General features: G+C 47.0%; 1 protein-coding gene across 1 annotated transcript in view; it reads right to left on the bottom strand.

Moving 5' to 3' along the window:
* The window catches only part of wu:fc22b06 (calphotin), a 56,239-nt gene that overhangs the window by 20,986 nt on the left and 20,253 nt on the right, over nt 1–15,000 (bottom strand). Inside the window, exons 2-3 of the mRNA XM_063198300.1 lie at nt 4,952–6,358; nt 1–90 (exon numbers count right to left, since the gene is read on the bottom strand). The exon at nt 1–90 is cut by the window's left edge and continues 9 nt beyond it. Coding sequence (XP_063054370.1) covers nt 1–90; nt 4,952–6,358 — 1,497 coding nt within the window. The remainder of the gene's footprint in view (nt 91–4,951; nt 6,359–15,000) is intronic.

Raw genomic sequence — 15,000 nt, 5'->3', positions numbered from 1 at the left:
CCTCAGAGGGTTGAGAGCTATGGCGCAGCGTTTCATCGATGTGAGACCTGTCCCTAGGGGGCACTGGTGCGGCCGAGGCCTTGGATTTGGCTACCCAGGAGAAGAAACAAGCAAAAAAACCCAATGCATTACTAGAGATGACAGATAAAGATGAGACAGTTGATTAGCAGTTTCTTCTGGAATCAATACAGGCTTATTCACTCTTTGCTGAAAATACACCACAACTTTCGCTTTCATAACAACATTGCTATGACAGTACCGAGAGCCTTGAGTAACAGATTAAATAATAACCATTACATTTTTGGGGACAGTAAGGTTATAACAAAGGCTCTGTGCTAAGGGGTTAACTGACAGTGAAATGGTCGAGTGCATTTGAAGAGGACTGATACACTTGTCTTTAGCAAAAAGGTTGTTAGCATCTATTGCACTCCAGGAGGCCTAAAGATACACGTGGCTTTTGCAAACAGGCCGTTAGCATTCAATGTGTTCGTCAGGGCCCCACTGTAGGTAATGGTACCTCAGTCTCATAAATCTGCCTTATTAAAAGGAAGACCACCTCTCTCGCACGTCACATTTACAATTGCTGAGTGAGACGTGACTTCATTAGCGGTTCTCAGACTGCCATGGTGTAGAAGCGGTAAGGGGAGTAGGACATATTGTTAGAATACCACCATCAGACAACCAGCTCCTCTATTTTGGGAAGGGTATTTATGCACCGAGACTTTTTTTTTCGGTTGCACCCCTTGTGCCAGCCGGCCAGCCAACCAGCCTCAGAGCTATCAGGTGATGGAGGCGGTTACATTGGTGCGGTTGCAGAGGGGGTTTGGGGAGGGGAGGCGTAGATGGGAATGGGTGGGGTGGGTTGGGCAAGGGAGCAAAGGGGGTAGGTTGGTTGAGGGGGGGTAGGTAGGGAACGGGGCTAGGAGGAGGCGGCAGAGAGTAAGGGGGTAGGTTGGGGGGCACAAAAGCACAGTTTCAAAGGGTTTTGGGAGGGTAAGACGGGTGTACGAGTGCGCATGTGTGTGTGTGACGCTACTAGTCATGGCATGGGTGGTTGAGGGGTTGGTTGGGGGCTATTTGGTATATTTCAATGGGGGCTTGAGGGGAAGACAGGGAAGGGAGGAAGAGGGTGAGGGTGAGGGAGGAAGAGGAAGAGGGGAAGGAGGGAGAGGAGAGGGGTGTCGGTTGAGGCGGTGCGGGAGGGCGGGAGGGCGCTCGGCACTCCTCTTTCATGGCACTGACTGTGGTGTCAACACTCGGCTGCCAAGTCCTCTCCCCCTGGTCACACACTCCACTCGACACTTTGGTGAATGGCGCCACTCTCTAAGTGCCTCACTGAAGGGCGCTTGAAGCCCTCTCTCCCTCTCCCTCTCCCTCTCCCTCTCCGTCTCCACAGCAGCTGTCAGTGCCAAGAGGAGCGGAGAGACGAGGGGGGGGGCAGCCAATGGAAGAGGCTGGCCGTGGGTAGTAGCAGGGAAGTCGATAGTGGGGGGGAACAAAAGGGTCAGTCACCCAGGGCCCAGGGAGAGAAGAGGGGGCAGAATTGGGTGCCCATTATATTACATGCATTGAGTTGGTGGCTTTCAGCTGGCTTTGTTTTGGGCCTGGCCCTGAGAGGGGAAAGTTAATAGAGGATGCTGGCGGGCAGGGCCGTAGCTAAATGGGGAGGGCTAGCAGGGCTTTTGTACAAGGGCTCAGGGCCTTCCCGTATTGGTGGAGGGGGGCACTAATGTGACCTTGGCAAGGGGGGGGGGGTGCTCTGGGGCCCTGTGTGCAATTGTTCTGCCACTGCTGGTGGGGTGGGGTTGGGGGACAATGGGAGAGAGGGTTGGGAGGTGGTTGCTACTTGAGATGTCTTTTCTGACTGACAAAGAGGGCGAGGACAGTGGCAAACTACATGTCAATGTGGGTTAATTGGAGATGAAGGCATGCCATGTGCTTGTTCATTTTGTGCTTGTTCATTTTGTAAGTCATGTTAACTTGACAGTTATGGCAATCAGCATATTAGCCAGCAACAGGCTTTGCCTTTGTTACACTTGGTTGCTGATTTGACATACAGGTAACACCTAAGAATACCAGTCTTATTAAAGCGTCATGAACACTCACTAAATAATATGTTAACACCTAGTAAATAATTAACCTTTTAAAAAAACATTTACAAAAATGTTTGTAAATATATTAATATGTTAACACAGTTTTGAGTACAGAGTTTCTTGCTAATATCTTGCTACTTTGATTTTGGTTTGCTTGCTTCACTTTATGGCGTATTCAGACCAGGAAAGTCCGATAGTTCACTTTGTTTGGTCCGAACCTAATTCTAAAAATTTGGTGCGGTTGGCTTTCAGACTGTGTACATTTCAGTAAGCGGACCAAAATCGACAAGAAAGCCACGCGCCCTGAGGTCGTTCAGCTATTGGTCAGAAACGACACGCGCAACAAGTTAAGGCTATGTCCAAATAGGCCTACAAGCATTAGAGATGGGATTTATGGCTCTTTTTCGGGATCCGGATCTTAGTGGCTCGTTCGTTTCAAAGAGCCGTTCAAAAAACTGGCTCTTTTGGCTCTTTTTTAAATTATTTATTCAGTGTTAAAAATGTAATATTTTGACTCCTCCTCAAGGTAATGTTGTCCAAACAACAACTGATTATTCTCCTGCTTCTAAAGACCGTTTTTGCCTCTCTTTGAGGCAAACAATTGTGTTTTTTCCCAAATTTAATTACTCTGGTCGAGGTCACGTGCTTAAAATGAATGAAAAATGAACGAAATAACGGTCGAGTGGCTCCCCCAGCTGTGACCCGGTTCCCATCGTTCACTTCAGGGAGCCGTTCAAAAGAACCGGCTCGTTCATGAACGACACACCTCTAACAAGCATCCAAAGAGTTCAGCGGCATGAAAAAAAACGTTCACGGCATGTATGGCATAGCGCTCACACGAAATATAGCGCAGACTATCTGAAGCTCATGACATGAAGGGAGTCTTCCTGAAAGCCAACTGATTGATCCCGCGAGTTGGGATAGCCACATTTTATCCCTGTTTCTTTCTTTCTTTCTTATAATGTCATATAGGCCTAGCGTGCGGGCGAGATTGCTGGCTGGTTTAGTCGTCAATATTAGGATAACCACCTCCCTGCAATCAGTGTTTTACACTTGGGATGTCTGGGAACGACGCAAAACAGGCTCAATTGGCGAGCTTATTCCACGCACCACGCCATTCTTTCTTCTCGAAAATAAACAGTGCGCTCCACTGTCATTTGGATACGTTTGTATTGGAATATTGGCTACCATTTGCAGCAATATTTCACGCACTCCATCAAGAAAAAAGTAACATGATGAGCACGGGCATAGCGTTTGGATCATACAAACTTACCAACATGCCACTACAGCGGGTAAATTAATTAATTACCTTCGTTGTCTTCATCATAACTTCTCACACAAGTATTCCACTAGCCGACATCCACCCAACGCACAGCTAGCAAGCCATGGGGATAAGTGCTAACATCGTAATTATTGCTATCATGATCAGAATCCATACTGTGCGGACTACAGAGTTTTCTTCCGTTTCTTCAGTAGATGCTTTTCGGATTTGCCCCAATCAACATTTAAAATGCTGTGATAGGTAAATTAACAGTCTCTTTTTCCTTTCCTGTGCTCCACTGACAAGCCATCCTCATTGAACATGAATGACCGTAGCCATGTAGCCTAGGCCCACGATTGCGATAGTTTAGGCTATTATTTTATTAATATTAGGCTAATATTGTTGCAAACAAACCACTCTGTCGAATTTACACCAAAGACATGGACATGACAAGTTGTGGAGTCGCTTTGTTTACACTCTGTTTCCCATTAATCTCGAAAAACGACGGAAGCTCCCGAGGTACAAAAAAGCAAAAAGTCTGGGATTAGGTCCGGTCTGCTTTCACACCTCCAAAAGGTCCGCACCAGGGTTCGTTTGATCCGGACCGAGTCCGACCTTTCAGCTCGGTCTCGGTCCACTTGTTTGGTCCGGACCAGGATTCGCTGGTTTGTATTCAGACCATCCCAAAAGGTCCGAACCTGGTCCGTTTGGTCCTTTGGTCCGGACCAAACGTGGTAGGTGTGAATACGCCCTTAGTTTGTATCTTATGTAATGCTATCTGTAACAAAGTGACTCCTCTGCTCTATGCCACTAATTCAACACCGCAGAGAGAAGAAACAACACTATGAGTGTTACTTTAGACTCTCTAAGTGTCAAATTAACACTCTGAATGTTGCGATGTATCGAAGCAGCTGTGGAGATATTCCCTCCTCACTAGGCATGGGGGAGACTCTACAACAAAATGCATTTTATAGCAGCTAAAAGCACTCATTCAGTGGCTGTGTGATATTAAAGGGTAGCAGACTTTTGGAAAAATAAAAAAATTAAAAATACATATAAAACAAAAACAGCCCTGCTGCTACTCTCATGCAGGGCATTCAAAATGTTAACACAAAACAAAAAGAAGACAGCACCTTCTTGGCTCTCCTTAATAACGGTGTAACCTGTCAGTTTCTTGTAACAAGTACATTAGAATGATACACTTTGTTGTGAGATTGAGGTGCAGCCATGATATGACAATGAAACACAAGAATGTAACAGACTTAGTCATGAAAATAAAACTCGAATTCGAGATGTTAACAAGTTTAGTCATGATATGAAAGTCAAACTTTAAGCCACGATGTAAAATGTTTAGTCGTGGAAGTGACACTCCAACCCAAGATCATGTCAGTATAAGAATTATACACTAGTGTGAAATCAAATTTGTCATGAATATCCAACATGAACCCAAGATGCTAAAGGTTAACTCGTGAGAGTGTAACTTGCACCCAAGATGTTAACAAGTTTAGTGATGGTATGAAAGTCAAACTTGAACCCCAAGATGTAGTAACACTCAAGAAAGACAAACTTGAACCCAAAACAAGACTTGGTTGGCTACCTTTCGGCTTGCCTGCTGGCTTCGCAACTGGTTTCACCTCCTCGACAGTGGGGGCAGCAGCAACTGGCACCTCCTCCACCACCACTGGAGCAGCTGGTTCCTCCTCCACCACCACCTCCTCTACTACATCTTCTACCACTGCCTCTTCTACCACTGCCTCCTCTACCACCTCCTCTACCACAGACTCCTCAGCTGGTGCCTCCTCCGCCACAGGAGCAGCTTCTGGTGCAAGTTCTTCTTCTGCAACTGCCTCGGTTTCCTCTACTACTGGTTCCTCAACAGCTACAGCTTCCTCTACAACTGGTTCTGGCTCTGGCTCAGCAGCTGCTACTGCCTCTGCTTCTGCTTCTGGTTCTTCTACCACTGCCTCAAGTTCTGGTTCTACCTCCTCTGTTGCTACTGGTTCCGCTTCCTCAACAACTGGTTCTACCTCTTCCGCTTCTACAACTGGCTCTGGTTCTGGAGCTGTCTCCTCGACGACTTCCTCTGTCTCAGGTTCCGCTTCAGCTTCCACCTCTGTGGTTGTTCCTGGTTCTTCGACCTCTTCTGCTTCTGGTGCTGCCTCCCCTACCTCTGCTTCTGCTTCAGCTTCAGCTTCGACTTCTGTGGCCTCCTCAGGTTCTGGAATTGGTTCCTCCGCCTCAGCTTCTTCAACAGCCTCGGCAGTGTCTTCAGCTTCTTCAGCAGCGACCTCGGGCTCCTCCACAGCTGCCTCCTCCTCCTCCTCTGCCTCCTCCTCCTCTTCCTCCTCCGAGGCGACCTCAGGCTCTGCTACTTCCACCTCCTCCTCCGCCTCCTCCTCCTCCTCCTCCTCTTCTTCTGCTTCTTCGGATTCCTCTTCAGACTCTTCCATGGACTCTGCAGACTCGTCCTCATCGCTGCCCTCTACTTCCTCTGCAGAGTTGTCCTCATCAGCAGCCATCTCTTCATCTTCCTCTTCCTCAGAAGTCTCCTCAACTTCAGCAACGTCTTCTGTCAGTTCCTCAGACTCCTCAACTGATTCTTCTTCTTCAGCGACAGCCTCTTCCTCCTCAGCAGCAGGTTCAGCCTCAACATCATCGTCAGCCGTTGCCTCCTCTGCCTCTTCCTCCTCTTCCTCACTCACATCTTCTTCTGGTGCCGCCGCAGCTTCTTCCTCGGCAGAGTTGGCCTCCTCTTCCTCCTCCACCACCTCCTCCTCACCCTCCTCCACAGGGATCGAGCCCAGGGCAGGGCCAGCGTTGCAGGGCTGGCAGACTCTCTCAGGGGCCGGGGTGTCGTTGGAGGTGCTGGGGCCTACCCCTTCCTCCGTCGCGGGTCCACATCCGCAGGGTGGGAAGAGGTCGCCCCCCTCGGGCTGCAGCTTCAGCTGGAGAAGAGCCTCATCTTCGGGGCCCACCACGGGGCTAGCTCCCTCGGCCACCGCATCTGCCAGGAGAGAGAGAGAGAAAGAGAGAGAAAGAGAGAGAGAGAGAGAGAGAGAGAGAGAGAGAGAGAGAGAGAGACAGAGAGAGACAGAGAGAGAGAGAGAGAGTATTTTGTGTCATTATAGAGTTTCTAGTTCAACTAAACTATGACACTGATTGTTAGTTATGCAGGCTAGGTTTTCCGCAAAAAACATGAAATTTAATAAGGCTGCTGTTTTTATACAGCACTGGATCAGATCTGGGCTGAAGTGATGGGCTTTGGCGACTTCAAATTATTTCACCAAGTTGTTTTCCAGCGTTTTACTGTGCATTGACAGTGTATCCACGATGGAAACGATACAAAAATAATTTAATGTAGTAAACTTGGCCTGAATAGAGCTGTTTTTTTCGGCAACACACACAAAAACACTTGGTCCGAATCCCATATCTAATTACTACCCCTACCCCTACCCCTACCCCTTCCCTTTGCCCCTTGTGCTGTCAAACGAAGCAGTAAGGTATAGGGCTTGAAATGCAATCCCTACGAATTGAGACACCCCTTCAACAATCACAGAATGACACTCACAGCTGTCACTAATTCTATTCATTAGGTTGACGTTAATAGTGATTTTTGTTCATGTGCTTTTGACGGGGACAATGACCATGACACATTGGGACAATGTTAAGCTTAGTACAATGCAACAATTATTACAACTGTAAAGCCGGACATTACGGCGAAAATATTTGTGTACTTCTTTGTTGATGCCGCCATTTTTTAAAGCCATTCGCAATGCATTCAGGGAATTCGGTCGTAGCCCTTCGTTTCAAGTGTGCCTTCGGATAATCTCCGTTTGAAGGGGTAGAAAGCCCTTTCCTTTTACCCCATCCCTTCTGTCTGAACATGAATTGGGAAAGCCCTAGACCTTCACATGAACATGCAAAACGGAGGGGAAGGGGAAAGGCGTAGGGCTTAAGGGGTGAAGTTGGATTTAGCCTTAATGACACTCCTCGAAGGCAGTCGGCAGTCTACACATTTTCAGTCATTTTGTATTTTGATGTTCTTTACACACATTCTACAAAAATACAACCTAAGACAACAAAAATACTTTGGAGGGTGCTATGGTGCAATGTGCTGAAACGCCTGACTGTATACAGATTACGTGCCTATGGACCCAGTTGCGAGTCTGGTCTGAGTAATATTCCAACACTGTCCCACTGGTTCCCTGACTGCTTTATCTGAACAAAGACACGAAACCCCCCAAAATATCTCCTTTAAAAAAAAAGAAAAAAAAGAACCATGACAGTTTGATGGGCAAGAACACCAACGATGTGCCAAGCCTCGAGTTCTAGCAAATTCCATCCCAACTCACAAAACATAGAGGCTTCTACAAATCACCCCAAGCACTGCTGCCACCTCACTTCGCTGGCTAAAATAAAAACTTTCCAACCCTTGTGAGAGCAGTTAGGAATAAGGGCTTCCTTTGTTGTTTAAATACCGTACCGTTTTCGAATGAAGGGCTTTGTGTCGCTTCGTTTCTGGAGTGAGTTTCTCAAAAGAGAAGTTGTTAGCCTGTTAGCAACTTCGGTAGTTGCCAATGGGAAAATGCATTGAAAACAGCAAAGTAGCTAATGTAGTTAGCAACTTTGCTTTTGAGAAATTCACCCCTGCGCTGTCTGCACTGCAGTGCTATAACATTTGTTTGCCGGCGGCATGCCCCCTTTTTCTTAAGAGTTGCTCGAGTGTGTGGGCCAAAAACAGAGAGCAGGAACACAGCACACTCGAACTCCAAACTGGCGGACTCAAATTACACAGCTCCTTGAATGGAAATGCTTAGGCATAGACTATTTGAAGGGGCTATAGCCTTGTATACTTGTGTTGAAGCATCACTCAACTGTCTCAAAAAGACACGAGGCCAGGCCAAATGGCAATGGCCACAGGTGATTATTGGAAACACAAGATTCAGCCAATCATCAATTCAGTGGTGGGGGAAAAAAAAACCTTCGTGATTGTGGAGTCCATTCAGCACGTATCACGAGAACGAAGTGGGACCTTGTAGCCTCAGGCTCAGCATTTGTAATGATGGTGTGCCATTAGCTGCTGGTCAATCATCGCCCACTAAAATAGAACAAAAAAGAGAGAGAGAGAGACGTGCAAACTCTATAATGTTCTCGGCACACAATCGAACACATGTCGGAGAACGTCTAAGTTAATTATAATTAGGGGGCTTGTGTTATTCTTGGCTTGTTTGGCGTTGCCATGGCTTCGCTCAGGGGTCTCCCCGGCTCTTACGCAACCTCCCACATACAATGTAGTGTATAGATTGGATGACGGTGACGAGCAAAAGTAGATGTACTGTATGTACATTGAGCAATGCATTTTAGTCTTCTGCCTCTCAGTTACAGTGTCTTTCTCTCTGCCCTGTTCTTCCTCTCTCTCTTTGTGACACACACACACACACACACACACACACACACACACACACACACACACACACACACACACACACACACACACATTATTTCTTTCTTTCTTTCTTTCTTTCTTTCTTTCTTTCTTTCTTTCTTTCTTTCTTTCTTTCTTTCTTTCTTTCTTTCTTTCTTTCTCTACCTCTCCCCATCCTTCCCAATGCAGTCTTAATCTACTGTACTGCTTCATTAAGTCTTGGAGGGGAAGCTTTGTAGAGGGGTAGGAGTTTGGTTTCTCAGCGGGGGGAGTTTAAAGCACTATTGGGTTGCGCAGGTTTGGGTTTCAAGCAGGCAGCAAGCGAAGACTGCGTGGATCAGATAATGCTCTAGACTGGGACAGCTGCCCAATTCTCACCTCCACAGAAAAGGGGGGCTTGAGCGAAGAACCTTTAACACATCGGGGGGGGGGGGATTTGCCTCACTGACCCCAGGCTCCCCAAAAAAGCATGGGTGACCAAGGGACCTTTAACACACCGCAGGATCCATGACCACCAGGGCCGCTGTCAGCTTTTTCTGGGCCCAGGACAAAGTCACCTGAAAGGGCCCCCTATCCAATACATACACAGTAATTGGGACCCAATTCTGGACCCCCTATCTCCCTGGGCCCGGGACAACATACCCCTTTGTCCCCCCCTGTCGGCGGGCCTGATGACCACTGTCAGGGCCAGATGGAGATGGCCTGGGGCCCCAAGGCTACGGGTACCCCCCACTCCCCGTAGAAAAAAATAATAATTAGAAAATGATGTGAACAGTGTCATAATTCTCAGCTATAAATGAAAGTCTGTCAACTATAGAAAAGACTAACGAGAGTAGTGGACTTTTTCCAATTCTGCGTCTGCAATTCTGCAGAATTAACCCCCCCCCCCCTTCACAAATCAGGCGGCCCCTGGGCTTCAGCCATATCTAGGCTGTGCATCAATCTGGCCCAGACCATTGTCAACTGTAAACTGCAGAAATTGCATTTTATGCCTCACCCATGCAAGGGGGCAGCCCTCAATGGCGCCCCAAGGGAGCAGTACGGCAGGACGGTACCATGCTCAGGGTACCTCTGTCATGGATGAGGATGGGGAGAGCATTGGTTAATTACTCCCCCCACCAACCTGGTGGGTCAGGAGTCAAACCGGCAACCTTTGGGCTATAAGTCTGTGGCCCTAACCGCTTACCCATGACTGCCCTGTATATGCAGTATTTGTGCAGAAGTTATCAATACCTTATTGAGACATTATCAATGCCTGGTGATATGCATTTGAGGGAGTGCACCATATAAATGTGTGATGCAATCACTCCCATATACAGTACAATCACCCAACCCAACTAAGATGCAATGAGCTGCAGTAAGGCTCAGCACAACCACACATATGAACACATACTCTCATGCATTCACACTCACACACACACACACACGCACACGCACACGCACACGCACACACACACACACACACACGCACACGCACACGCACACGCACACACACACATAGGTATACGTGCAGACACAGTGGGACAGAGTGACACACACATACATGCATTCACGCACACACACACGCATGCACGCACACCCCTGATTGACTCTATCAATCCCTCAGCCCTAAGTCACATTGCACACATGCACGCACACACACGCACACGCACACACACACACACACACACACACACACACACACACACACACACACACACACACACACACACACACACACACACACACACACACACACACACACACACGCAGAGCGTCAAAATAAACCAACGAAACAACGAAAATGTACAAGGTACACAGGGAAACTTGGAAATGTTAACAGCTTATGATTTTGACCTGCACCGCACCACCAGCTGCAAGACGTTATGACACACCGGAAAGCGTCCCCGCTGTCAGCGGTCCTGCCATTGTTTTTAAATATGGAGTCGAAAAGTCGCCGCAAAGTCCCCCGGCCGCGCTAAAGCTAGCATCAGTCATGTATGCCTGGCCGTTGGGCCGCTGACAGCTTTTGACTGGGCCCGGGACTAAGCCATGTGAACGGCCCGATTCCACTCAATACATGTAATAGAAATTGGGACCCAGTTCTGGGTATCCCCTCTCTTTCCCCGGGCCCCGGGGCAACATACCCCTTTGTCACCAGCCTGTCGTCGGCTTCCCCGGCTGGCCCTGTACATGCTATACACCAATCGGGCCAGATGGACGGGATAAGCGCGTAACCCAGCATCAGATTAGCTTAGAGAGGGGCTTGGCTCCCTTCTCCTGCCTCTCTTCTCTTGCCTGTTCCTGCCTATTTTGGGGGATGTGATTCACCGCCCAAACATTCGGACTGACGTTCGTCCATGGTCAGCGCTAGGACTGAGATAAAAAAATGACACGGGCATTTTAACACATCCACAGGCCGCGCTTGACTGGCTGCATCCACTGTCTACTGTATTGACAATGGAACCATGGGCCTCCCCCTCTAATTTGTAGGCCAATCCCCAGGAAATCATCAACAACAACAACAACAACAACAACAACAAGCATGGGCCCTGAGGACTGTCAGCAGTGGTGTAGTCTACTTTTTTATGGTGGGTATACTGTATATTTGATCATTTTTTGAAGTGGGTATACTATATATATTTTTGCTATTCAAAACAATGGATCAATCCATTTTAAGTGGGTATACTGAAATCCCTGAAATTTAGAAGTGGGTATACTCCGTATACCCGCGTTATACGTAGACTACACCACTGACTGTGGGCCCACTGGGAAAATGCCCCGTATGCCAGATTACCAGTCCACCCCTGTGCGTGTGGTGGATTAGAGAGAGACTAGCCTACAGGGGCTGCAGGCGAGCCGCAATGACTGTGTGACTTGTTGCTCTGAGCTTTTTCTATATACACAATAAATAAAATGAAACCGTGGTTTTGTCTGCAATGTTGAGTTAAGTGATTCTCGCTATATAGTGCATGCACTTTATGGGGTGTTCATGTGTTATGTAGGCTCAGAGGCCATTCTGGATTCAGGTGGAGTCCCAAGCCCAAGCAAAAATGCAAAAAAATGAACATTTCAAGCTAATTGACACTATTGAAGTTTAAAGTGTGAGCTTTTTTTCACCATCTGGTGGCTTGGGGGTCCCAAGCATGTCTGCCTGCTATGCTGTACACTGTATGCTGTATGCAGTACAATGAGATTACATTGTTTTGATTGGCCCTTGTTTTGGTAGATGACTAGCCTAGTAAACTAGCCCCACCCGCCAGCGGCCAAAATTATTTTTGCCTGCGAGTGGGTCTAGCCTCGGACATTGTAATGCCCTGAATCTGGCAGACTAATCACAACGCAGGAGACTTGTTTTGATTTGTTTTGAATCTTTGGATGCAAAGCGGACAGGGTTTTGAGGGAGTGACGACAAAGCACTGGTCAATAGGCACAGACACAGTTTGAAAAACAATGGGTTGTTTCCATCAACAATCTCTCGATGTGTCATTCATCGGGGCCAGACTAAATTACACATTTAATCTCACATTTAGTCTGGTTTATCAGGCTAGTAGATGACCATAGAAAATGGCCATGCCAGTGCACTGGTAGCCTATGTCAGTGTTTCTCAACCTTTTTTTAGGCAAGGCACCCTTTCAATTCATGAAAAATTTCAAGGCACCCCAAACCAACAAGCCGTAACATGGCATCGCATCCGATACCACCATACATTGTATATACATTCTATGGATACCACAAAAGCTTAGAAAAATAACACATTTGGAGACGTCACACGACCTACGTTCGAAGTTGCAGGTGACTGGGGCGACCTATATTTACTTCATTGTGCCTAAATGGCAGATGAAAGACTACACTGTCTAACTAACTTATCAATTTAGACGAATATGTATTATATTACATAATTTATTTATCAGCCACGTTTCCGCGGCACCCCTGAAGGGGGCCCGCGGCACCCCAGGGTGCCCCGGCACCCCTGTTGAGAAACACTGGCCTATGTAATGGATTCCACTGTGCGTAATAAACATGACCAGGAACAAGGACAATTTTGATGTTCATTGGGACAGGACATTGACATGTCATGAAAAAAAAGACAAGCATCTTAACGAAAGTCCTGTGCTACAGTGTATATGATCTTCGGGCTGAAGATTAACTGAAGACTTTTTCAACTATTTGGAGGAGATGGAATGGGGTTGGTGGGGTTACTGTGATATTTTTTAGAGATGCACCGGATCCTGATTTTTAGGATCCTGCCGGATATCGGATCCACTGCTTGAGATCCTGCCGGATCCGGAACCGGATACCGGATCCTACGAAAGACTTGAAACACATAGCCAACTCGCACACGTGGGCCCTGTTTATTACGTTGGCGCAAACTATTTTTAAGACTCATTGGCTTACTGCCACACTGCCTTCAACGGCCGCTTCCAAAGGGCTTTCACTCCATGCAGTGATTGGGGTTGTGAAAGACTGACTGAAAAGCCTAGGCTACGTAAAAAGTAGAGATGCCCCAGATCCTGATTTTTAGGTGACTGCCGGATACCGGATCCACTGCTTTAGATCCTGCCGGATCCGGATAGTCTGCAAAACCCTATTATATCCTGCCAGATCCGGAACCGGATCTTGGATCCTGTACATCACTAATATTTTTGTACTTTTACAATTTGGCACACTGTTAAGTGTGATGTGAGAGGGTTACGTGGCGCTATTCCGACATGTCGCTATTCCGACGTTAATGTCTATTGTCGGAATACCGACACGTTTTCCACCGTCCGCCGCTATTCCTACATGCCGCTATTCCTACATGCCGCTATTCCGACATCCCTAACCTTAACCCTAACCCTAACCCTAACCCTAAAAAAGTGTCGGAATAGCGCTATGTCGGAATAGCGATTTCCTCCCATGTGAGAGTATCCCTCAATCTATCTCACCATCTCCCATCTTCCATTCATCTTATCCAGCTCCATCATGCTAACCAGGGGTGAGTTTCTCAAAAGGGACGTTGTTAGCCTGTTAGCAACTTCTGTAGTTGCCAATGGGAAAATGCATTGAAAGCAACGAAGTAGCTAATGTAGTAAGCAACTTTGGTATCGAGAAATTCACCCCAGTGTTGAATACAGTGTAAAGTTTCCACATTATTCCCATTGCATATGTCAGACTAACTGAAGTGAACACATGCAAACATCTAAAACACTAAACGGCACTGATACATGATACTTCAATGGATGATGGATGGCAGCATCCCCAACGTAGGCTACAGGTTGTTTGTCAAATCTGTGTTAATTTCCCGCACATTAGTTTCAACTGATGATGTCGGTTGCTTTCACATTTGCCCACCACTCTGTGGTTAAGATTTCACTTAATCCCCACGAGGCTCATAGTTTATCACGGACGTTCATCCACTTTTTCCGTTTGTGCGCGGTGACAATAAAGGTGGAGTTTTTAAATAGGCCTAGGAAATGTGCTAACGTGCTCTCTTGGAGGCTAAACCACATTATTCCCATCGCATAATTTCAGACTAACTGAAGTGAACACATGCAAACATCTAAAACACTAAACGGCACTGTTCTACACTGGGAAGACAGTGCTAAAGTCTTCCTTTCTGGTAGATCCCCGTTCTGTTCTGTCCTCCACAGTGTCTGTCCTTCCAAGGTCACAAGGGAGGAATCACATTTCTCCCGGATGAGGGAGGAAAGCACTGCTGTAAAAAAATAAAAATAAAAGAATCACCTGAGAGAAAAGCCTGACTAGCAACTGTAGCCTGCTTTGAGTGGGCTTTTTCTAAGCCGGGAGGGCTTTTAAGGTTTAGGCCTATGGATTTCCGATGGTCTCCTGTTGCACGTCTAGTTTAGACTCCTCCGAGTCCAACAAAGCAGCGACCCTCAAGAAGCGACCCTGAAGAAGGCTTGCGCCGAAACGCGTGGGTCTCCGCTCCCATGTTTTTAAACTTATTAGCCATGTTTCAATAAAGGCTTTTTAATATTTTTCCACAAGAAGAGTGCCTTGGACTCCCTTTTTTGACAAGATATTGTTTTTTCCCCAACACCAAAGAGCACCTTCAAGATTTTTTCTGAACAATTCCCTGAGCACTTCGGATTTTCTCTTCACTTGAAAGCTGCGACCCTCTCCGACATTGAGCAGAGACTGATGGACACAATATATACTGTATACTTGTTTAAATATCTGTCAGGACTCCTACATTGACCCACAGTGAGTGATGGACACATTTCTGCATGTTGAACCAT

The sequence above is a fragment of the Engraulis encrasicolus genome, chromosome 1 (assembly GCF_034702125.1).
Source record: "Engraulis encrasicolus isolate BLACKSEA-1 chromosome 1, IST_EnEncr_1.0, whole genome shotgun sequence".
Classification (NCBI taxonomy): Eukaryota; Metazoa; Chordata; class Actinopteri; order Clupeiformes; family Engraulidae; genus Engraulis; species Engraulis encrasicolus.
The sequence above is the reverse complement of the archived record's forward strand: the minus strand, read 5'-3'. Positions and strand labels throughout refer to the sequence as shown.